Here is a 23771-nt window from a genome sequence, read left to right as displayed (position 1 = left end):
TTCTTCGTAAACTTCACTTCTTTAATTTGATTTAGACATCCACTTTAAATGCTGTAATAAAATTTCTTAACGCACTCAACTAACTTTTTCCTACAAAACTTTACAGTTTGCAAGACGGACTGCCTTACACTCAACTACGGCAAACCAAAAAGCGGTTACTTTTCAATGTTCACTAAACCAAGAAAAATCACGATAAACGTCCACCACCAAAAAGCCTCGTTTCAAGCCTGGTCCTTCTATTTAACGACCCTCCCTTTCTACACCTTCCACCTTTAGTCATACGTCGTCGAATAAATTAAACACCTTTGTGTTTTCTTGTCGGCGAAGCCTGCTTACCTTTAAACCTAATTAGCTTTACGCAGCGATAACACTCTTATCGCAATGACCGGAGGTATCGTGAGATAAACTTTTACAAAACATTATACACAAATCTACCTGAACAATACAATAAACAAATTAAACAACGACTATTTAAACAAAATTACGCAAGGAAATCGGAGAAGACTGAAGAACTTACTGCATCTTCCGCACACGCTGCAAGATCTACATAATGAATTACAGGTTGCTTGGTACAGAACTCCTTCTTGGTGTTGCAATTTTCACGTCACGGAGTATTAATAATTCTAAATAAAATCAACAATGACTTCAAAATCAAAATGTGTTCATTATAACTTAGCGACAAACATTTAACGTCAAAAATAATGAAATTCAACACATACAGGGTGACCGAACGGTACTGTAGGTGCTGAAAGCAAATAAAACCTGAAGGGAGGGACCCTGTATTGTAGTCCATTTTACTAAATGAGAAAATTTGTGTGCAATTTTTATTTAGTTCTACTTGAGAGCCAACTTCTGACCACGTATTATTTTGGTATTTTCAAAAACTTGAATTTTCGGCTCAGATTCTACGTTATCTTGGGGGAAACTTAGTTTTTGATAGTGAAACAACGAATAGAGAAACATTGAGGACGATAATTCGGAATTTAGTGGTGCTGAAAGCTGGAGGATAGTGCAATAACTTACATTTGAATTAAAAATGAATGTTTCTTGTCTACATGGTACGGGGATTCCAAATACCAATAATTCACGTTTGGAAAGCTTTGTGGAGGCGCAATTTATTTATTATCTTGTGTACGTTCATTTAATGAAGGTAAATTCGCATACCGCAGATAACAGACGCGGTGTTCGTTGCTGAACCTATCGTGAAAGCATAGTGCTTGTGCTGTCAAACTGTGAGGAATTTTCAATGCATAGAGTTTTTTTTCCTGATTCGGATGAATACCTTTGCACTCTGTAAGATGGATTATTTCCACATCACAATATGCTGGTGAATAGATTCAATGAAGCGATGTACAAAGATCCTTTTAGACCCCATTTCGTTTCCAAAAATGTGTTGGTACCTATGCTCAAATGCAATAGAAATAACATGAGTTAACTACTGTAAATCCTCAATGTAAAAAATGGGAACCTTGTTTCCTGGAAATTTGTTTCAGTAGCGATTTCAGACAGATTACATTTCATGAAACCTTGCGTTCTGTTGACCCCCATCAAACAAAGTGCTAATTTAGGTTACGACTTTACTACGCGATGTCCGGTTGAATTACAAAAGGCCCTCTCCACACTATTTGGAAAACTGCTTCATTCACGTTCTCGAAATCGGTAAACATTGTATACCGACCCTTTTTCTTGTAGAAAAGGCGCGGAGACAACCAGTGGATTATGAGATTGAAGGAAACTCAGTTATACGAACGCATCGTCCACCTTCCACTTTATTACGATCAGAAATTCCTCGTCTCTGCAAACAAGCTCCGAATTTCTAAAGTTTCTCAGCTCAAATTGAATTTGATACGTTTTTCGAGTAAAATTGGATTTTATTTTAATTTCAACTTCACACTGAAATCATTTATTCCACAGATGCTGCTAGCATAAATACAAAACCAATTTCAGCATTATAGGCTAATATTTTAGCATGCACTACATAAACTTTTGATGAAAGGACCTAAACAAAATATTGCCACAGCTTTTATGCGAAAGGAAATGCTTTTTCCAATACCCTTAATATTGTAGATTAGACTTTTTCACCCGGTTATCTGTTATTAAACCGCTGGCGCGGAAACTAAATTATTTCAAAAAAATTGTAACATCGCGTGTAACACAATTGGGGAATGTGAAAAGGGGGGGTTATAATTTTAGCATAACCGATTACTAGTTTTACAGCTTAATGAACGTAGGAGAGATTCTCTTTGTAATCTACACTACAGCAGTGTTTCCGTTGCGGTCTTTTGATCTGAAACCGCAAACTACGTTACTTGCTAGGTGTCAAACAAACGCTTTTCGAAGAGGATGCCATTTTGTAGACAAACATACGTTACCGTTTCAATAACCCTCTAGAAAATAACAACGCCTTTTAGCGCGTATCTCTTTGCTGTTTATTTCGAAAACCTTTCTAAACTTCCACTTTTTTATAGTTGTGTATACATTTCGTTTTATGACAACGGATGTACGAAAAGAAGTGCACAATGGAACACGGAAAGAAGTCTGTAGACATTTACTGTATCCGAATATGTAAATTGGTTTAAAATATCGAAAGGAACAAGAAATTTTCGATCTTTAGACAAAAACTAAAGCCGAATTCTTCGGAAATAGAGACCCGAATTTAGTCGCAATAAACTTCAAGGATTTTTCGAACTGCGATTCATACAGAAACATTGTCTTGAAATGGCAATTCTAGGGTATAAATACCGATTTACAAAGTGTTTAACTTCCACCAAGCTGAAGAAAATGGAAATTTATGGTTTGGTTGCTGGTCACAAATTATCGGGCATTAGGTGCGTCGCTATAAAGTAAAGCTCTGGATCAATGTTTCGGGCAACGCATATATTATTGGTATGAATTCGTTGAATAAACTTTAGTTAAGCAAAAAAATCTTACATAGTTTCAATATTGCACGCTGTGTGTATTTAGGTTAATGGTTCACATAGTTCATAGTTCATATGATTCATATAGGTATGCGTTTGATCATCTCCGTTGATTCGTAAGCCAATCAGTAAACGGTAAATTTGAAGGGCTTAATCGAAATGGACGATACCATTCTTTACTCTTCCGTGTAGAACGGAAACAATTTCCTTGTGGTAAATGATACAAGCAAAAGTCGTACAACAAATCTGAAATACAATGGTGATATCTCTCAGGTGAGTAGTCCCATTCTAAATAGTAATTCTTCGCATACTTTATTCTCTTATTCCTTTTTCATTGCATAGTCGTTGTCGTGTATCAGACCTTCTTCAGAATCTTTACGTCGTACTGTGAACAAATCCAATTTTTTTTAATCAGATAAGGGTGCTGCCTGGCCTGGAGCCGTTCTTTTTTTTACCAGAGTCCGGGACGCATATTTGTAAATGGCAGACGCCATTGACCCTTCCCCACCAATATTTCGGAATTCGAACTCTAGTCTCTGGTCTAGCGATGAGGATACTTGGTTTGCAATCGGGCGGCGCGGGTTCGATTCTTGTATGAAATCTTTTTTTCACAAAAATGTGTATCTCAATTCAGCAGACTTGGACATTAAGATATTTTGTTCTTCAACATCTCCGCTACTGATTAGATTTTTCAGTAATAATGATCACAAAGAATTGTTTGTTTTATTTAAAGTGTAACCTATAACGTTTGCATCACAAATAAAGCAGCCAATAATTTACCTGCATTTGACAGTATTTATTGATTTGAAGATGTAATTTAGGTAACGTATCGATTTTGATCTTTATGGGACATTCAAATTTCGCGCTTTATCTGAGCACAACTTTCTCAATGGTGCTTGTCATAAATTTACCAAAGTTATGTTTTGGATATACTGATACCAATAACAAGACCAATAATAAAGTGAAGTTCAAGAGCAAAAGCCAAAATTACCTTTGAACTTTGGTTGTAACGGCGTTTTGTGCTCAGAAACAAGCAAACAAACAAATAAGCGGGGTTGTGGATCGAGCGGCACAAAATATTACGATAACAATGTCTAACGTCTGACACTAAGTAAATCGAATACTAAAACCGTAACTATTACTCAATAAGAATCAATTAATCAATTGACAACACCACCAAAAGCAAAATTTTAATTGACAACAAATTGTTCGTACAAATCGGTGATGACAAATACATAAACTACTTTCTACAGCCTAATAATTTGCTGGAAAACGTTTGTACCATATTCGCTAGTGGTAAAATATTTCTTAGAAAATGCCTAGCAAATCGATTAACAGTGCCTTTAGGAGAAGTCAAAATTTCAGTACAAAGTCGCATTTTCCCTAGAAAAATTTCTTTGTAGAATTAATAAATCGCCAAAATGCGTTTGAGTGTTCTAATTTCAACCCCTGTACATATTCGTCTTCTTTTTGGTTGTTGAATTAGATAGGGTTTCTTGTTCCTTGTCAGTGTTTAGGTGAAAGGCTACCCAATTGTTTGCCGTGATCCTCTTGCTTTTTGTTTGTAATTTATTTTGTTTAATCTAAAAGTGCAGAAGATCTTCAGTTTCTTCTCGGGGTAATCCGAGATCTCGTGTACGCATTTGGAGGCTATCACATATCGTCTATCGCCTTGAGTGTTTAACGGCGAGTACTGATATTATACTGAAATACAACTAATTGTATTAAAAAATGCCCCCGCTAGCTTTTACGATTCCCTATTAAAAGTGACCTTTTTTACTCTTTGTCTTTGTATTGTCCAGCGAAATAATAACACCGAAGGTCTGGAATTCTTACGGCTAATTTTTGTTGAATCATTCAAATGAGGTAGTTAGCAGGTGTTTTCAGCTGGAATGCATGCTTAAAACCCCCCGACTTGAATATCTTCTAAGCAATGGCTCTTTAGATTGTATTTTTCGCCGATTGTTGGGGAAATGTAGGCTGTCTCCGGATGTTAATTCTTCTGGTGGTGAGTACAATTGAGTTGCGAAATTTGCACTGGCAACACACATTCATTTAACTGGATTATTATTAAAACTGTTTTGCGTTTATGGAAATCTCTTAGGTAAACTTTTACACTTAATGCCTTTTTTCGGCGCAAATAAGAACTTGAGGTAGATAGCAGATACAAAGCATGTAGAGAGAAGCTAGTGAGAAGGTAGAGCAGGCAGAGAGAAAGTAGAGCAGGTAAACAACAAGTAGAGAGAAGGTAGTGTGAATATTACTTGACTTTACTAACAGTTTTCTTTGTTGTAATTTCGTTTTACATATGAACTTAAACTTCCTTTTTACTCGATTACACTGCCAATAAGCGGTAAAGTTTTTTAAGCAATTTGCTGACGATCGAGTTTGTTATAATGACGGACTGTGTTCTTTACTAACTCAAAACGACACGATTACTAGTTTTTTTAACTCCGACCCTGAAATGCGTAAATGTCCCTTGGTTTAATTTTATACCACCTTAATCTCTTGTGATTGGCACTTTTTTCCGGCTACATACGAAGTATGTATAAAGGAAAGTATTGTAATCGTGATGCATTTTCGACACGCCATATTGGGTTTTCTGGACGTTTTGAAGCCCACAGGCCCCAAACGAAATTTGGGTGCATATAGGCTGATATGTGGAATCGAAAACGTCCTATTTTGGTTTTGATCTGCAACCGTCTTCATGGTTGTTGAGGGTGTCAAAAGACCCGTAACGACTTGAAAAACTGTATTAAACTTTTTTCGCATATACTGGCCAAAGTGGCTTAAAAAAGTCAATAACAAAGTTCATTACAGTTTTTTCTTAGTTTTAGAGAAGCTATGAATTGAAAAGTTATTTATTTTATTTTTCTAAATCTGTATTTTTCTCGAAAAGATAAGCATCAGAGTGAAATATATTAATTAAAAAAAAGCGTGTCTTGATGAGATCTCTAAAAAAGTATACAACTTTTGCTTCGAGTTCAAAATAAAGGCGCCAGAGAGCTTTTTCGAAATGATAATTGCAATGTTAGTGGTTTACCTGAGAACTAGTTTGATAACTATTCGTCACGCAATTTTTCCACTGGGGCAAATGATCTTCCAAAAAACCAACGGGTTAAAAATGGGTACTACGGTTGCCTTGAAAATACTTTTATGGTATTCTGAATCGTAAACACCTTTCTATTGATCTATGATTCTATGCATAAAGAGACTCTTTACGGGCTAGCCCGTTATTTTTTTTACGGGCTAAATAACGGGCTGTTTAGCAACAATACATATTTATTAAAGATATGCAAAGGCAGAAGGCAACAAATAAGAAAAATTAAGAACAATCATTATGTTTACACATATGCACTTCAATCGTGCAGTTAGAATTCCCACTAATCATTAGTCCAGCAGTTGAAGACGATGCAACAGCCCCATTTGGCGTTGAGTGGATATTGCTAGGCCCCGCCAGGGGTATCATTGCTGCAACTGCCATTTTGCTCTTCACTGACGCTTCGATGTATCCCTCTGCCACTCTTGAGGACTTCCAGCCACCAATTTGTTTTACTGGCAGAAGATTTCCAGCAGATTCCGCAACCATACTAGCACCACTTCGTCTTAAACAGTGCCCAGTATACTTTTCAGGGTGATCCAGACCAAGGAATTCTGCTACTTTTCGCGGTACACCACCAATGGTATGCATACCAGCCGGCTGAGCAACGCACTTTCCTTTTCTGTATCCCAAAAAAAAGCGTCTCGTTCCAACATCAAGAGGACGTAATTTGGCATATTTTTTATAAATCTCATAAGGATTCAAAGATCCATTTGCATCAGGAATAATAAACGATCTAGATGTATGAGTCTTCGTATCTTGCAACTTTACTAGAGCGTACTTCTCATGGTCCTCAATATCATCCACAATTAGCTTAAGTAGTTCATCTCGGCGACAAGCCCCATACAGTCCAAAGATCAAGACAACTTTGCAGAGCAAAAAATCATCTGAAGCTTCTAAAATAAATTGGCGGGTGTCCTCAACAGACAAAATCTTAGATTTCTTCGGCACGTAATTAACATTTTGAGCCTTCATGAACGCGATAACCTTTCCAAATCTATAAAACCAATTAAATTAGGTAGATACAACAAATACGGTGATTATTGTTCTCGCAACAAACCTAGATATATCAACATTGCCATTAACGATGAGAGCTTTCTTCAGCATCGAAAATTTAATCCATAGACTTGATGCCTTGAAGACTTTTGATAGACCAGAAACGTACGCCAACACAACGGTCTCGTTCAGTACCATTTCGCCGACTCTCTTTGCTCTCCATTCGTTAAATGCTGTCAGTTCCTTTTCGTACCGGTTTCGGGATTTCTCAGGTATTAATTTTCCACTAGCTTCTTCCGCTTCTTGGATTATTTCGTCTGGAAGATCCATTTTCTGTCAGATTCAAGAAAAACACAAAACGTTTTTTTTTGTTTATACAGAATGTTGTCGTAGTAACGTTCGCCAAATATTTTCAACGGCCAGTTCGATTGAATAACTTTCGTTTTTTTCCAAAGAAAAAGAACTTTTCGTTAAAGATTTACGATTCGGAATACCATAAAACGTTGTACAACTGCTCACCCGTTACCCGAACTTTACAAGCTCGCACGGATAACAAGCTCGCTAAAGCTCGCTTGTTAACTTCCGTGCTCGCTTGTAAAGTTCTATGTAACGGTCTCGCAATGTAAACTACTATAAACTGTTATTCCTTTTTAAGCTCGGTTATTTCCTAACGTTATTTTTACTAAGGTATTGAATCAAAGGCCTCTAATCAACAACGTTCGCCTTAACTCTTCGAACACCACAACGAGAGTCTGTTATAGTTCCACCTAGCGCCACTGCCGCTAATTGAATCCCTAATTTCGTGCAAAATAATCCCCTCCCACAATTCTAAGTCAACTTTTTAACGTTTATATAATGGTGGAATAGTAATGCTGGAGACATTTTATTAATTTTCATTGGTTCGCTTGTTTTTAGAGCTGTCTACAGAAATGCTGACTCTGCAAATTCAGTTTGTTTTTTTCCCAAGAAATGCTCGATTCGCAACGTAGATAGTGTATGTAACTGTTGACCTGTTTCCAGCTTGTGCTTCAACACTAAAATCCGAAAAAGGGCCGCCAGATATAATTTAGAACATTTAACTCACTGACCGAAATGTGAGAAAAAGAAGAAAGCTACTATATTACAATCGACAAAATAAAAACTTGAACTTATGAGTAATATTTGTTTGGTGGAATGTTCGTGAGATTTTAACAACTCAGAAATTGTCCTTCTGCATGTTTCAACGGAAAAAATCGGAAAAAATTTCAATGCAAAATAATCGCTCTTGTTACGGTATGAAGAGATGCTGCTATTTTACACATACTATTTGCTGAACGATATAAATGCATTTCACGTACACAAATGTTGACAACGTTTCTAATGGTTTACGTGCTACCTCGCGAAATTATGCGGCGGACAATTTGCGGAACAGATTTAATTTGAACGTAAGGAACAAATACAACCCAGTTAACTAACTTCTTGACCTCATTCACTGTCATTTATTTACTTAGAAAGATTATTTATACGGGCCGAAAAGATTAAACAAGCAATATTTAAATAATTTCATTTAAAATGGATGAACAATTTTCTCAGCTTTATTTGCTACCTTGACGATCCCCTTAGGTGGATTGGTTGTAAGAGTATCGACTCAGACTTTCCCATTTTCGTCATCAATGTTTACTTTCACTTTCACGGGATGACTAAAGAAAATAGGGACGATTGCCTTTCAAAATAAATCAAAACAAATTCCACACTGTCAATCTTAATTCTTCTTTGGCACCAACGAATTGTATACCTACGCATATGCAGCAATATTTGTAGTAGTAGTCAGCCCTTCTAAACTTTTTCAATTTCAACGCAACTGGGATGGTATACTGCCACTGAAATGCATGAAAATATCTCCATTTAAAAAGGGTTCGTGCGGTATGTAAATTTTTCTGATTTAAATGCGAAATCGATAGAGGTTGAACTTAATCAAATTGCATGTTGGGTTTATTTTCGTTTCTTTGGCTGAGTACACAAAAGTAGAAATGTAATTTAATTTCTTCTATTATTACTTGATTAAAATTCTAAGAATTCTTAGACATGGATTGTTGTTACGCAGAGTATTTGAATTTGTAACGTCTGCCCTTTTTTGTAGTCAAGTATATAAACGGAATATTTTAGTAGATAGGCTAAATATACCGGTGTCTAATTTCGCGACCCTTCGCGGTCTGAAAGGAAAGGACCTGCTTTGCTTTGTTACAGATGTTTCAAATCGATTATACCGAGTTTGTTATTTTTGACATTTAAATTATTTATGGAAAAATGTAAAAAAGTAATCTCGAAAATTAACACTGTGTAGGTACCAACAATAATCTTAATATAATGTGTTTGTTATTATACTGGTATCTATTTCTTTAACTATTTGATGCAAACATTAACGTTAGCTGTTACTCGTGAAAAATAACGTTCCTGCATACGTTATTTAATTATCGACCTACTGCTTACGGGGTACCATGTAAAAACAAGCTTTGTAAGATTCTCATTATTTTAGGAATGTTGTTTGTATTTCCATTTAATGTGTTTTGGAATACATTTGTTTTTGTATCATTCTCAATCAATTAATTGTGTGTTTGTTCGAATCTATTGTAGGATCTTCGTACAGTCTTTATCTTAGGTTTTTCTCTTACTATACAACATTTATTTCAGGGGTTGATAAACATTTTCGGAACTTGATCGAGGTCACCGAGTCTCCCAAATTATTAAAGAGAAATTATAAAAAGTCTAAAGTTGCAATTTTAATTTCTTTATCGTGGCTGTTGCTAGTATAGTTGATCGCTTACCAATGTCTCGAAGTGTGTTTCACTAATAATGGCCAGTATTTTAAGCATGTAATGTAATTATTTTTTTGTACTCCGTGGACTAAATCAACGTGTTTTGTCATTCATTTAAGGGACTGAAGTGCAATTTTTTCTTTCTCTTTTTAAACTAGAATCTTTAAATCAAACTGACATTTATCGTTATACGGTCACAATTTGACATTACCAGGTATATTGATCCTACAATCAATCAAATTTTTTCTTTCAAATTTGCACTTTAACGTTGAAATTGCCGTAGCTGATTACCGAAGTACAAAAAATAGCGTATATACCACAGGACTAAAGTGCGTCCTAATCCCTCCAGTGCTTGTTGCCCTCAACTATGTTTTTCGGGCAACAATCTGCATCCTCGGGATTAAAACACACACTTTAGTCCCTCAGTATATAATATACTATTATTTTTTATTGATAATTTACATGGTGGTTAAAATACTAGTCTATAGCCACATAAACAGACCCATAATTCCCGCTGTCATAACAACGGGAGTTGTAAAATCTAATTCCCTGTCAGAACAATAGGACTACTTTGACAATTAATTGATATTTATGGTAAAGTCAAACACAATGGTTAGCTGTCAATCGTGTAATATAAGTCAAAACCTACAGAAGGAACGAGAATGACATTTCATAGGTGGTAACCATGTTATATTTCTTAAAATGGTCTTCTTTTACGATACTTAACTTTATTCATTTGGTAGGTTGTGATACAGATCCATTGTCGTAGTAATTGTGTGTAAAACAATATTTTGAAATACATCTAGGTGCTTTTCAGATTTCCCTTAGACAGTGAATGGTTAATCTTAGACTTCTTGGGCTAAAATTCCTGATTCTTATTTTTAATAGTACATTATATATCAAGGTAGAGAAGTCCAGTATTATTGCCTGAGCACCAAGATTACATCTCGAGGCGCTTGCGCCGAGGGGTGTAAGGTGCGAAGGCAATAATAGACTTCTCTACCGTGGTATATATACTATTTTTTTCACTACTAGCACTTGAAATCCTCTAAATTAACATATTATATTGATAAGAAAGTGAACGGTTGGACAGAATTTTTTGTTTCTTTAATTTAACATGTCAATCAAGTACGTAGAAGTACAAGTCAAACAGGCCGTATTTTGTTCTGTCATTGAGATATTTTCAAAGAGTAATTTCGTTCGAATTTTTTCAAAATGTGATAATTTTAGGTATGTAATTTCTCTGGAAATGGCGAATGGTGGCAATTATTCATTTTAGAGAACTTGTTCAAACGTTTATTGAGCGAAATTTCGGGTTGTGTTTTCTAAAAGTGACAGCGTGACAGTTCTCATTATTGACTACTAGTTAATAATAAAAAATTATTAACCACTTTGAACAAATGCCGAGAAAGCCTACTTTACAAGTGGAAAAAAGGTTAATAATCATGTCATCAGACGCTAGTAGTGAAAAAAAACGTTTTCAATTGCCCATAACTATAATCCAAAAGAACGTCTTAGTATTGTTCAAATTCGTCTAATAATGTATCTAGGTTCTCTCGCACACGCAGCATGGATCTAAGCATGGAGTAGTAGGTCCACAAACAAGACGGTTTTCCCTGCTTAGATCGTTCACTAAAATACGCCAAAAGAATGTTTATGTATCAAGGGCATTAAGGCGATATTTATGCCGAGGGCGCCCGAGGGCCTCTGACCCGAGGGATTGAAAGTCGCCCGAGGGTTAAATATCGAGTAATGCCTGAGGTGCATACAACATTTTATTTTTCATCGTTCCAAATAATGCATTTCCAATATACAAATGTAATGATTATTGTTAGTGCTTCATACGAATCAAGTAGAATCTTTTTTTTTTCACTACTAGCGTCTGATGACATGATTATTAACCTTTTTTCCACTTGTAAAGTAGGCTTTCTCGGCATTTGTTCAAAGTGGTTAATACTTAGACCATATAGTACATGGACTGCTATTATCCCTATGCTTTCAATACAAAATGGGTGGTCACGGATAGAGGGCACTGTAGTTGTGGGTATGTGAATCTCAGGGTAAACTAAAGCCGTATGAACACCACTCGGATCGCGTAAAGAGTAGCTTTTATGGGAACCGCGTAGTACGGGAAGCTTTAAATACTCTTGATTATCTTCTATACGTCCATAAATACGGATAGGTTTGCTTTTTTGGCATATCCAGGCGATTAATTAATTGACGTTTGTTAATTTATAGGTTGACAGTCTCAAATCGTATCTAATCGGACAACTTCGGACAGACTCGTTTACCCTGAAACTCACATACCCAGGCGATGTCCTTGACCATATTTTCGTTTCAATTAGCAGTCCATGTACTATATGGTCTAAGGGTTAATAATTTTTTATTATTAACTAGTAGTCAATAATGAGAACTGTCACGCTGTCACTTTTAGAAAACACAACCCGAAATTTCGCTCAATGAACGTTTAGACAAGTTCTCTAAAACGAATAATTGCCACCATTCGCAATTTCCAGAGAAATTACATACCTAAAATTATCACATTTTGAAAAAATTCGAACGAAATTACTCTTTGAAAAATCTCAATGACAGAACAAAATACGGCCTGTTTGACTTGTACTTCCACGTACTTGATTGACATGTTAAATTAAGAAACAAACAATTCTGTCCAACCGTTAACTCTCTTATCAATATAATATGTTAATTTAGAGGATTTCAAGTGCTAGTAGTGAAAAAAATAGTATATATACCACGGTAGAGAAGTCTATTATTGCCTTCGTACCTTACACCCCTCGGCGCAAGCGCCTCGAGATGTAATCTTGGTGCTCAGGCAATAATAGTGGACTTCTCTACCTTGATATATAATGTACTATTTATGACATAACTCCATCAATATATTTGACAGGCAGTTTGAGGGCATAATGAGAGGGCATAATGGATTGTCATCTCATTATGCCCTCTCATTATGCCCTCGGGCTTTACATATCTCATATGACAGATATAATTGTCATATAATAGGCAAATGAAAAATAAATAACTATTATGTTCGATTGTATAATAATCAATACTTTATGATATCTTTTTGCGGCCATAAAGTGGCTCTTTATGGACGGCGGCCATAAACAAATGTCACGTCGTCGGTTGTCAAAATAATTTATTTATACATAACAAAATAAATATAAATGCAAAACACCTGAAGAAACACCTACTTCGGGGAGTGCTTATTCGAGTAGTAATTGTTAATATTAATCACGCAATCCACATTGTTCTTTATAAAGAGTTGTCCACTCATTTGATGTCTTTCTTCGACTTCTTTATGATGAGATGAAGGACTCGCTCCATCTAGGATTTTCGTCGCAACGTTGACTTTTGTCATTTCCGACTCTTCGACGTAGCCTTCCGCGACACTAACCGAGCGCCATCCTCCATGGCGCATGATGTCAGTCATACTTCCACCTGCATTTGCCAGAAGACTTGCAGAAGTTCTTCGAAAAGAATGGCCCGTGTAGGAAGAAGCATTTGTTAAATTCAAGAATTTGGCCACCACACTGGGAACACCACCAACTTTGTGAACCCCTACGGGTTGAACCGTGCACTTTCCATTCCGATAATTGATAAAAAATCCGTTGTGTGACGTTACTTTAGGACGAATGGCTATGTATTTTCTAATTATGTGCAGTAAATTGTGTTTTCCTGGTAATATGACAAAAGATCTATCTTTTTTGGTTTTAGTATCGATGATCTTGACTAGAAAATGTTTTTCCTGATCTTCAACATTTGTCGTCTGCAAAAAAACCAATTCCTGACGTCTACAGGCACCCGCCACTCCAAAGATAAGAATTACCTTAAAACATATCTTCAAAAATTATGCCTCTAAAAAGACGGACATACCTTATTTAGCAAATGGTGTTCATCCTGAGCGCTTAATAAAAAGGAATCCACATTTTCATCCGTTAGAATCAGTGATTTTTTTGGCGTATATCCTTCCTTTTCTTTTAAGAAACGGAATAACACTGGGAAACTTGCTAATATCTACTCCTTCGTTCAAATGAATCGTAGTGCGTAGCATGGAATATTTACTCCATAAGCTTGATGCTTTATACGACGCGAGATCGGTAGTAAAGTAAGCCAGAATTGTATCTTCAACGGTTTTTTTTACATTTCTCCTTACGCACCATTTCTTGTATGCATTGTAAGCTTCTTCATATACCGTTCTCCATTTGCAGGGAAGAAGAGTTTCCTTCGCTGCGGATGCAATTGCGATATTTCTTCCATTTTTGCACAACTACAAAAATTTTCACAAACGCACAAATTTTTAAACAAACTGTTGTTACCCTAGCAACAAGAACAGCAACCTTTGATACCATCCACGATACACTTACAACGGTATGCTCTTGCGCATCTAGCGTGACGTCACGTGCGAACAAAACCACAGAATATAAGAGCAAAATTACGATGCTTAGATCGACAAATCACAAGGTTAGTTGACAAATCATACTGATTTGTGTAGAGATCCTCGCGTAAGTTATTTCTGGGATTTCGTGATCGTATGAAATAAACTCTAACCAAAAACATTGGCCCTAAACATGAAATGCGGCTGTTTCAGTAAAAATTATATAATTAATGCATTATCAAAAGATGTAATCGCTCCCCCGTGTCCCTTTTATTTTGATTTTCATTATTACGCGGTAGTTTTAAAGTAGGTAAAGCATGAGGTTTCAAACATCCGCTGTTTTTAAAAGTATGTCTAATTAAGGAGTCGTTCCCTTGCGGTGCTTCAAAACGGCTGGCTTCAAAATGTTCATAACAAATACAGGATATAGGATTAAACAGCAATGGAAAGACTTAAACACACCACTTAATAATAATGCAACACCATTTTTCAAGGTAATTTTGTCCTTACGACGACTTGCAGCAATCCATTTTAGAGAAAAGTCTTCAATTTTCGGAAATCGAAAGTACCTATTTTATTTCCACACACAACCTGGCATTTTGGAATTTTCACTAATGATTACTTAGCTATCAACAAATTAATGCTTAGCTATCAACAAATTAACGCTATAAAACTCGTAAATACAACTGAAAAGGTGCAAACTGTCACGCGTGACATCTGTACTGGATTTTTCCGTGCGTAAACATTTGAATTTTGGCGCCACACGTTCGCAGGTGACGCGTTTGAGAAAAATAATGAGCATACCGTGTGTAAGTGTATCGTGATACCATCACAATTTTCAACGTTTCATATATTTCATAAAATAGTAGATACTAAGTTTCGAAATATTTGACATCTCCTGTCAATGATATATGGATTTTATGTCGATTATTAAATTTTCTTCTTTAAAGAGTAATTGTTGCAATCGTACATAAAGCTTTGTATATACCGCGTACATAAACCGTCTTTATGGACTCGCCATCTTTATTTAAGCCTCGCTCGTAAACTCGTTCGGCTAAATAAACGACTCGTCCATAAAGACCCAGTTTATGTACTTGATATATAAATAGCTATTTCGTTCACAATCTTCAAGGATTTTTCCGATCGCAATTTACAAAACTTGGAGTATTCGTTTTCATATAATGTTTTTGAAGTCGCCGGCACTAACTCCTTAAGAGCGTCTTCAGCTTCTTTTATTCCTCTCATGGGAACATCATCATCTTCATTCCCTTCCAACATTTTCCGTTCTTGAACAAAGCCAAACGACACAAAAATTGCTTTCAAAATGGCGGACGCAGCATTTTTTGTTGTTTATATACGTAACTAGGTAACCATGGTAGTCGCAGCCAACCCCATATGCAACAACGCGAATCAGATGTGAAATTTTTATTTGCAAATTAATTTACTTTTCAACAGCAATTCTACTATTATCAATAAAAAATAAAACGTAGAATGTACCACGGGATAAAACGGAGTATAATTCCCTGAGGGAACAGTAATACTCCGAGCGACTCTTGTTTTATCCCTTAATACATTATCTACTATTATTGTTGTGTTGCCTCGAATAGATTTTGTTTTGTTTTTTTTTAATTCATCATAGCCTACTTGATTAAAATATAAAAACCGTTTATATAACTGGTATCTTATTTTCAACCTTATGGTATGATAGCTCGTTGAAAAGAAAATTAAAAATTCGATTAAGTAATCTAAAAATCCAATATGGTGCCTATTTAACTTTAAGAAGTCGATAAATGTTCCTCAAAAGCAGCCATCTTGAATTTTTTTTACATCAATTCTAAATTAAACGTATCAAAGGCAGTAACTTTTATATAGAACTTTTTTTATATCTCTTTCGATGATATAAGACATTAAAGGAAAGGTTGAATTTACGTCGAACCTATTCGACATTTTGAATTTCCACAAACAAATTTGAAATAAGCACCTAAAACTGCAAAACTTTGCCCATTTAACCAATTCTCTATCTTTAATAATAAGAAAGTTACCCATGCAATCCCACCCGATCTGGGACACACTGTATATATGTGAACTAGTTTTTGCGCAAATCAATTTCTAAAAGTTATAACCCAATGCAAGGAATACAAAATATTGTCACATTTCATGACGTGGCTTTTAAGGGTATAGTCAAATCTTCCGCGCGGTGGTTACTAGCATGCGATGATTCTGGAGGCGAATTTCTGGGGACGAATATTTTGTAGGCGAGTGTTCTGAGGACGCATCTTCCACTGGGGAAATTTACCGGGGGTAAATATTCCGACGGTGACCTCCCGGTAGCAAGTGTTCTTGGTGGCGAGTATTTGTTGGTATTCGAAGCTTATAGTCGCTTGGATAGGAAAACGTAAACTTATAGAGGGTTAAAAAACGATGTCAATCCTTTTATGCAACATTTACAAAGCGGTTACGTGTCAAGTCAAGGTGCGGTTGTCTGGAAAGCTAAAATTTGCAGATAATGCATATGTAATAACGTTACTACACTGTGACATTGAAATGATAACTTTCGCTTATGTGTTGCTGTACGGTTTAGGTAAACTTAAAGAAAATGTCAAAAGTCTGCAAACGTGCGGAGGGCTTAAAACGCCTGAAAGAGTATGGTAACGATACATTAGAAAAGCGTTTGCGTGAGGTGCTGAGGGGAAAAATAAGTGCTAATAAAGAGGTGGTCTTTGCCATTAAGCACGTTGTAACATTTCGATTTTTCGAGTTGGAATGCCACGTTAGATTATTTTTTCATTCCCTATCGTTTTTCGTTGTAAGCAGTTTTGTGATCGACACATTTAGGTAGAGTTGTGCTTATCGGTAAGGAATTCAATGTCTGTTTATTGCAAAACCCTTAAGTATTATGGCGATTAACCTGATGTTTTGGATTCTCGAAGTAATTTGGATTGCCGCTTGCGTGACTAAGAAAATTAATTGCAAACTATTTTAAGCTTCCAGATCTATTTGTACTTGATGGGAATATTTCCCAAACCTAGAAAAATTAATCTGTTCTTAAAAGACGCCGACTTGGATACCAAGGACAACAAATAATGTAGAGGTTAAATAAGGTAATAAATTACTGTAGGTAAACCGAAAGAAGTAGAGAGTACGAACACTGGATAAGGAGCCTTAGTGGATGTGGTAAAAGCAACTACCTCCAAAGCTCCCGGTCAACCAGAGTGGGTACAAACATAAGTATGACAACAAGTGCCCCGCAGCGGGGAGATGTGTAAAACGCCAAGTTCGAGATCATTTTGCAAAGGTATGCCCGGAGAAAATGGAGAAAACCGATCATAAGGTTAGCAAAGGATCGAAGAAAAAAGTTCATTGTGTACACAAGGAGATGGACCGTTCCGAGTCAACTAGCGAAGCTGACAATGACTACGAGTTCTATAACAATTCGATCAACACAGTGAGGAGAAAGCAATGTGGATCAAGGAGTTATTGGTCAATGGACAGCCGGTATCTTTCAAGCTCGATACAGGGGCTGAGGTAGGCACTCTACCAGTTTCAGTATTGAGTAAAACAGCACCAAATGTGCCGATACGCAAGACGTGGTGTCGTACGGTGATGCAAATGATTCAAATTACAATGTTTAGGTGTAGTTTTACTTGGGTGCCAAGTGAAAGAGTGCAAAGAAAAAATTCCTTTTGTTTATGCTAAAAATTGAATTCAACAATGGCCTCCTCCTAACTGAACCCCCACTATATAAATTTGCACGACCAATTTCACAATATTTAGGCTTCAAGATTTTGGAAAGATGTGCTTTGGGTTAGTTGTGGATAAAAATGCTTAAAGCGGGTTGTACATGGTACATCTTTAGTGATGTTACAAACCAAATAGCGTCAATTGTTAAGAACGGCTTTTTATAATAACGGGCGATCAAAAAAGGATTGACGTCGAGTCGCCTTTGGAAGATCAAGTAAATATGAATGCGTATGTAAACAAGAATTCCAAAGGTGACTTGACAGCAGATCGCATAGTATTAGCATGTTGTCAGTTTTGTTTATTTTGGACATTTTAGTGTAATAATAAGTAGTGTAATTAATAATACAAGATGTCAGTTCGTCGAGCTACTCATGCAGGAAGTTGGTACGCAGATTCTGGTCCGGAGCTCTCCCGCCAATTAGAACACTGGTTACATCAAGCAGATTTTCGGCACGGTCCTGCACGTGCGATAATCGCTCCGCACGCCGGGTATCAATATTGCGGTGCTTGTGCTGGACATGCGTATAGACAAATCAGTCCTGTCGCCATTAGAAGAATATTCATTTTGGGACCGTCGCACCACGCACGACTATCCGGATGCGCTTTGTCCATTGCACAAAAATGTAAGACTCCATTAACCGATCTTCACGTAGATAATCAAGTGAACGCCGATTTAGAAATGTCGGGGCAATTTGAATGGATGGACTTAGATACGGACGAAAATGAACACAGTATAGAAATGCACTTACCTTATATAGCCAAAATTATGGACACCTACAAAGATCAATTTACCATAGTGCCAATACTAGTCGGATCGCTTAGTCCTGAACAGGAAGCCACTTACGGAAGACTGCTTTCATCGTATCTGGCAGATCCACAGAACCTATTTGTGATATCCTCAGACTTTTGTCATTGGGGGCAACGGTTCCGTTATACTTATCATGATCGGGCTTGTGGGAATATTCAGCAGTCTATTGAAGCATTGGATAGAGCTGGTATGAGTATTATTGAAAATCTAAATCCAACGGAATTTACAAATTATTTAAAGGAGTACGGAAATACCATATGCGGAAGACATCCTATTGGTATTTTATTGCAGGCGGTGCAAGAACTTCTGCGAAATGACGGTACCATATGTGCAAATTTAAAATTTTTGAAGTACGCACAGTCAAGTCAGTGTAGAAATGTGAACGATTCATCTGTCAGTTACGCATCTGCTGCTTTAGTCTTCGAATAAATTGAAGTCTTAATTGATTTTGTGTGAACGCCAATACATAATTATTTTTCAATTTGTAATTCTGTAATTGCTGAGTACCGAGCAGGAGTAAAGAAATCCAATAAATTGAAATGCAATACACAGTATATGTTAATATCCAAAAGAGACCCCCCCTCCCTCCCTCTCCAAATAAGTATAAAGAGACTGCAGGGTAGAAGAGTCGAAATGATATACTACGTCGCGTATATCATCATCCACTGGAACCGAAAGTATTGGCAACAACCAAGCCGACCATTCGGATGCTGGAAAGAAGCTACCCCATGGGTAACCTAAACGCAAAACCACGGGGAAACCGTAAACAAAATCGATCAACTTCCAACCTTAAATTTTGATAAACTAAAATCTGCTAAAGAGCTATTATTATCGGAACCCGAAGCTTAATAATATTAGTTCTCTCGTCCAAGGGAGCTTCGAACAGTACAAAAACAGTCTACGGAAACAATTGGAAAAATGATCAATTATAATATAGGTTCTGATTTCTATATCGGCGGCTAAAGCAGCGCTAAAAATTACAGCAGACACTTCTACCTTCTGTTTTCAAATCCTGAAAGGAGTAAATATAGTTTCGGAATAACACATTTCGTACCAAAGCGCCTCTAGATACCGGGTGTTCATTAAAACTGGTGGACTCCAAAATGTACGGTGTGTTCATTAATGCTGGTATGAGAACAGGAGACTTCGTTACAATGTCGTATATCTCACAGTCTAAAAGATATAGTACGTACTTTGGTAGAAAAAATAATTAAAGGGGCGTGTCTATTGAAACATGTCACTGTAGGTAGTTCGTTTATAGTATTCCGCTGTACAAAACCCACCAGTGTAGGAAAATTGAGAAATAATCAATGGGAGTTTCTGCAGAATTACTAAATATAAAAAATAGATAAGCAGTAGAATGTTTGTTTGAAATGTGTGGTAGCTAGGTACCTATTCGACATCCAGAAGGGAGAAACACTGGCCAGTTATGTAATTCTCTCGAATGTTAGAAATGATGGAATCATCCAGTGGAATTGTCGAGGACTAGCTCATAATATTAATGAACTAAAACTGATCATTAAAAAGCACAATCCAGTTTGTATAGCCCTTCAAGAAACGCACCTGAAAGTAAGGCACAATTTTAACATGAAAGGTTTCACTTTATTAATGAAAGGGCATGTGGCGGAGTAAGACTTGCAATCCGTAAAGAAATACCGCAGAAAAGGCTACAGATATTCACACAATATCAAGTTGTAGCAATACAACTTGAAATCAGCTGAAGCTTTGCGCTGTGTAACATTTACCTTCCCAATACAAATTATGATGTAGGAAAAATTGAAAGAATCATCAACCAACTCCCAAAACCGTGTGGAGATTATTGGAGATTTTAATTGTCATAACATCGTGTGAGGCTCTACCTCAAATGATGCTCGAGGTAAAGAGCTATTAGATCTCATTGAGAATTAAGCTCTTTGCATTTTAAATGACGACTCCTCTACTTTCTTTAACATAAGATCAGGCACTTTTGACACCATTGATCTGTCTATAAATGTTCTCCGTCTCTATACACTGAATTGAAATGGGAAGTGGAAAATGACCTATTTAATAGTGACCACTTTCCCATAATCTTGACTTTTCGAGGTGACAACAATCCTGCAATAAGATCTACAACGAAATTCAGAATCCAATAAGCAGATTGGGAATATTTTACTCACCAACTATGTCTTCCTCCAAATGATAAGCTAAACCTGGTGAATATCACATCCTCCATTTTGGAAGGCATTAAACAAGTTCCGACGTAATCCTTCTATGGATAACCTGATAGTCTTTAAAAAACGTAAAGCTGAATTTCGTCGGGAAATTCTTCAGGCACAAAGAAGGTCGTGACAACACTATGTATCCACCATAACGACGGACGTTACTATGAGTGAAATATGGACGAAGGTGGGTGTGCGATATCTGGCAAATCTAAACTCAACTACCCGGCATTCCTTCGGAAAAACGATGGGCTGGTTACGAAAGATCTACAAGAAATCTCGAATCTCTTGGCAGACCATTTCTATCAGGTCAGTAGTTCGTTAAACTATCCAGCGTTTTTCCTTGAGACTAAAGCTGAAAAGGGAGAGGAAATCATTAACTTCAATACGGATGAGAATCTTCAATATAACTTACCTTTTAGTATGGATGAATTGGAATCTGCAATTAAAAACACGAAATCCTGCGCTCCCGGTTACAGTAGTGTATCCACAATCAGATGCTTCGTCATTGTAGCAACCCGATGAAACAAGTGATTTTAGATTTCTTTAATTTTTGTTGGGAAAATAGTATCTACCCTGATGAGTGGAAACGGGCCATAGTCGTTTCCATACTTAAAACTGGGAAAGATCCGCTGTTGGCGCAGCACTACCGTCCAATTAGTTTGACTTCATTCCTAGGCAAGCTCTTGAAAAAAATTGTTTATGGGAGATTGTGGGTCTTTCTGTAAGAAAACGGGATCATTGTCACCTATCAGGCCGGTTTTCGGAGGGGTCGGTCGACGGTAGACCATTTGGTTAAATTAACTGATAACATTCTAAACTCGTTTGATGGTGGCGAGCATTTGATTGGGGTCTTGGTATGCTTAAAAAAATGTTTGAATACAATTTACGCGGAAATATGCCCAAATTTATTAGATCTTTTTAAAGAGACAGAAAGTTTATTGTTAGAATTGGAGAGGCGTGTATGGGACACTGTTTGCAATTGCTTGGGTGTTGCCGACACAGTCGCTAAATCCCTATACGTCGATTCATTGCGCCGGAAAGACCGTTGGTTCCGCTGTGCGTATACTGCAAATGGCTATATCAACAAAATTTCTGATAATGCGGATGCAGTGGGGTACGTTTTGTCTGAGGAAAAGACGAAGGTGGTTCATTTTTGGCGACCCTGAAGACCACACTTTGACCCCGTTCTATTTGTGAAAGACCGTATAATAGCTGTGTCCCAAGATATGAAATGTTTGGGACTTATCTTTGACAGGGAGCTGCGGTGGTCCAAGCATCTACAGAATGTTGTCACAAAGTGTAGGAAATCGTTAAATGTCATTAGGGTCCTGGCCTACCATAAGTGGGTGAGCTCCCCCACCCAAAGACGTTACTCGACGTCTACAAGGCCTTAATTTTATCGAGAATTGATTGAGGGTGCTGTGCTTATCTGACATGTGACAACAGTGCGATGCTTGGGAATCTCGATAAAATCCAAAACCTCGCCATAAGGTATTCTCTCGGAGCCTTTCCAACGAGTTCGGTCGCTGCGCTTCACGTCGAGGCGAACATCCTCCCTCTAGTCCTCCGTCGTAAACAGGCCGCTGTAAACTACTATCTTCAAGTACAGGGCGTTTCAAAAAGAATCATCCGATTTTGTAGGTTTATAATTTGTTTAGACGCCATTTTGACAATAACTGAGCTGGGCGTTGACAGAAGCGCGCTACTGCTACCTAGCGGAAACCACGCGAAACTCGAGAGCTTCCTCTTACTAACAGTACATTGTTCTATCAACTCGGACTTATAGATGAATAGCAATAAATTTTTAAAATCGGATGATTCTTTTTGAAACGCCCTGTACTTTCGGATGAATAACATCCGAATCACGTATCGATGGCAGACGCAGTTCCGCGTCGACGTCTGCATAGGTGCCGAACGCTGAGCCAAAGGCCTAGAGACGATATAACGTATTTACACTGAAAAAAATGACTTCCTTGTGGTAACAAATTTAGAATTGCTACATGCATATTGTTGCAGCAGCAAAAAGAAATGGTTTTTAGAACTAAATAATTTACTGCTTTAGTTTTCCCAAGTAGTTGCGATTTCCTGGCGTTAATAATGAAACTTTGTTGGAGGATAGCAAACATTTTTTGTTAAGAGCGCCAACGAGCATTTTGCATTGATTCCATGAACATAAAAGTATGCCTTCATAACAAAAAGCAGTTTGCTGATAAACCTAATACCACTGTATTTGTGACAACATACTAAATTCCTTAACTTGAAGGACGAAAATAATATAAGATTTTATTTATAATACTGCAATCATGCAATTCCCAAGTAGTTGACAGGATGTGCTTATCTCACCTTGCCTTGCATGTCCCAGAGTGCCAGCCAGATGTGAGAGGACATCATTACAAAGCACTCTGTGACCCTGTCCAGTGTCATAATTACTAGCTCATTTTTTCACGGTAAGTCGCCAATCTTGTACCTACTGAATTTCGGTTATTTACATTACGAACTTTTAGTAGTTTAATGTTTTTTCAATGGCTGAACAAAGTGTAGGTGATATATTGGAACAATGGGGATTCCCGGAACTACTTTTGGTGTTTGAAGGTAAGTGTAACTTTAATCCATAAATTGTTTTGAACTATCTTTTGTTTTCCGGCATTTTCATTTTTAGATTTTTCGAACAACAACTCAAAAAGTGCCGGTCTGATCAGAAACTGGTCGAGGAACTTTTTATTCAGTTTTCTTTGTATAACACCATCCCATAGTCCGTGTGCGCGAATTTCGAAACACGCTGTATATGTAAAAGCTGTTTACATGTAGTGTAGGTAAGT

The 23771-nt window shown here is 37.0% G+C and overlaps 2 protein-coding genes and 1 pseudogene across 2 annotated transcripts; 1 reads left to right on the top strand and 2 right to left on the bottom strand.

The window, feature by feature from the left end:
• Positions 1 to 6192: 6192 nt before the first annotated feature.
• LOC116177075 lies at positions 6193 to 7149 on the bottom strand. Its single transcript, XM_031495938.1, has 2 exons — positions 7079 to 7149; positions 6193 to 7015 (listed from the first exon to the last, which is right to left on the bottom strand). The coding sequence occupies exons 1-2, from the start codon at positions 7123 to 7125 to the stop codon at positions 6244 to 6246; spliced, it is 819 nt and encodes a 272-aa protein (XP_031351798.1). The 5' UTR covers positions 7126 to 7149; the 3' UTR covers positions 6193 to 6243.
• Positions 7150 to 13014: 5865 nt separating this feature from the next.
• On the bottom strand, positions 13015 to 14084 carry LOC116175518. Its single transcript, XM_031493678.1, has 3 exons — positions 13985 to 14084; positions 13701 to 13822; positions 13015 to 13653 (listed from the first exon to the last, which is right to left on the bottom strand). The coding sequence occupies exons 1-3, from the start codon at positions 14082 to 14084 to the stop codon at positions 13015 to 13017; spliced, it is 861 nt and encodes a 286-aa protein (XP_031349538.1).
• A 4207-nt stretch (positions 14085 to 18291) lies between these two features.
• On the top strand, positions 18292 to 19180 carry LOC116177379 (annotated as a pseudogene).
• Positions 19181 to 23771: the final 4591 nt, after the last annotated feature.

This window comes from Photinus pyralis, unplaced genomic scaffold, assembly GCF_008802855.1.
Source record: "Photinus pyralis isolate 1611_PpyrPB1 unplaced genomic scaffold, Ppyr1.3 Ppyr1.4_LG7, whole genome shotgun sequence".
NCBI classification, from domain to species: domain Eukaryota; kingdom Metazoa; phylum Arthropoda; class Insecta; order Coleoptera; family Lampyridae; genus Photinus; species Photinus pyralis.
This window is presented reverse-complemented; position numbering and strand designations above follow the sequence as displayed.

Excerpts from the sequence above, each read along its gene's own strand:
- LOC116177075 (XM_031495938.1), bottom strand. The coding sequence starts at position 7,125 with ATGCTGAAGAAAGCTCTCATCGTTAATGGCAATGTTGATATATCTAG. Across the intron at positions 7,016-7,078 it reads GGCAATGTTGATATATCTAG|ATTTGGAAAGGTTATCGCGT; the intron begins GTTTGTTGCGAG and ends TTGGTTTTATAG.
- LOC116175518 (XM_031493678.1), bottom strand. The coding sequence starts at position 14,084 with ATGGAAGAAATATCGCAATTGCATCCGCAGCGAAGGAAACTCTTCTTC. Across the intron at positions 13,823-13,984 it reads TACAATGCATACAAGAAATG|TGTTATTCCGTTTCTTAAAA; the intron begins GTGCGTAAGGAG and ends CAAGTTTCCCAG. Across the intron at positions 13,654-13,700 it reads AACACCATTTGCTAAATAAG|GTAATTCTTATCTTTGGAGT; the intron begins GTATGTCCGTCT and ends ATATGTTTTAAG.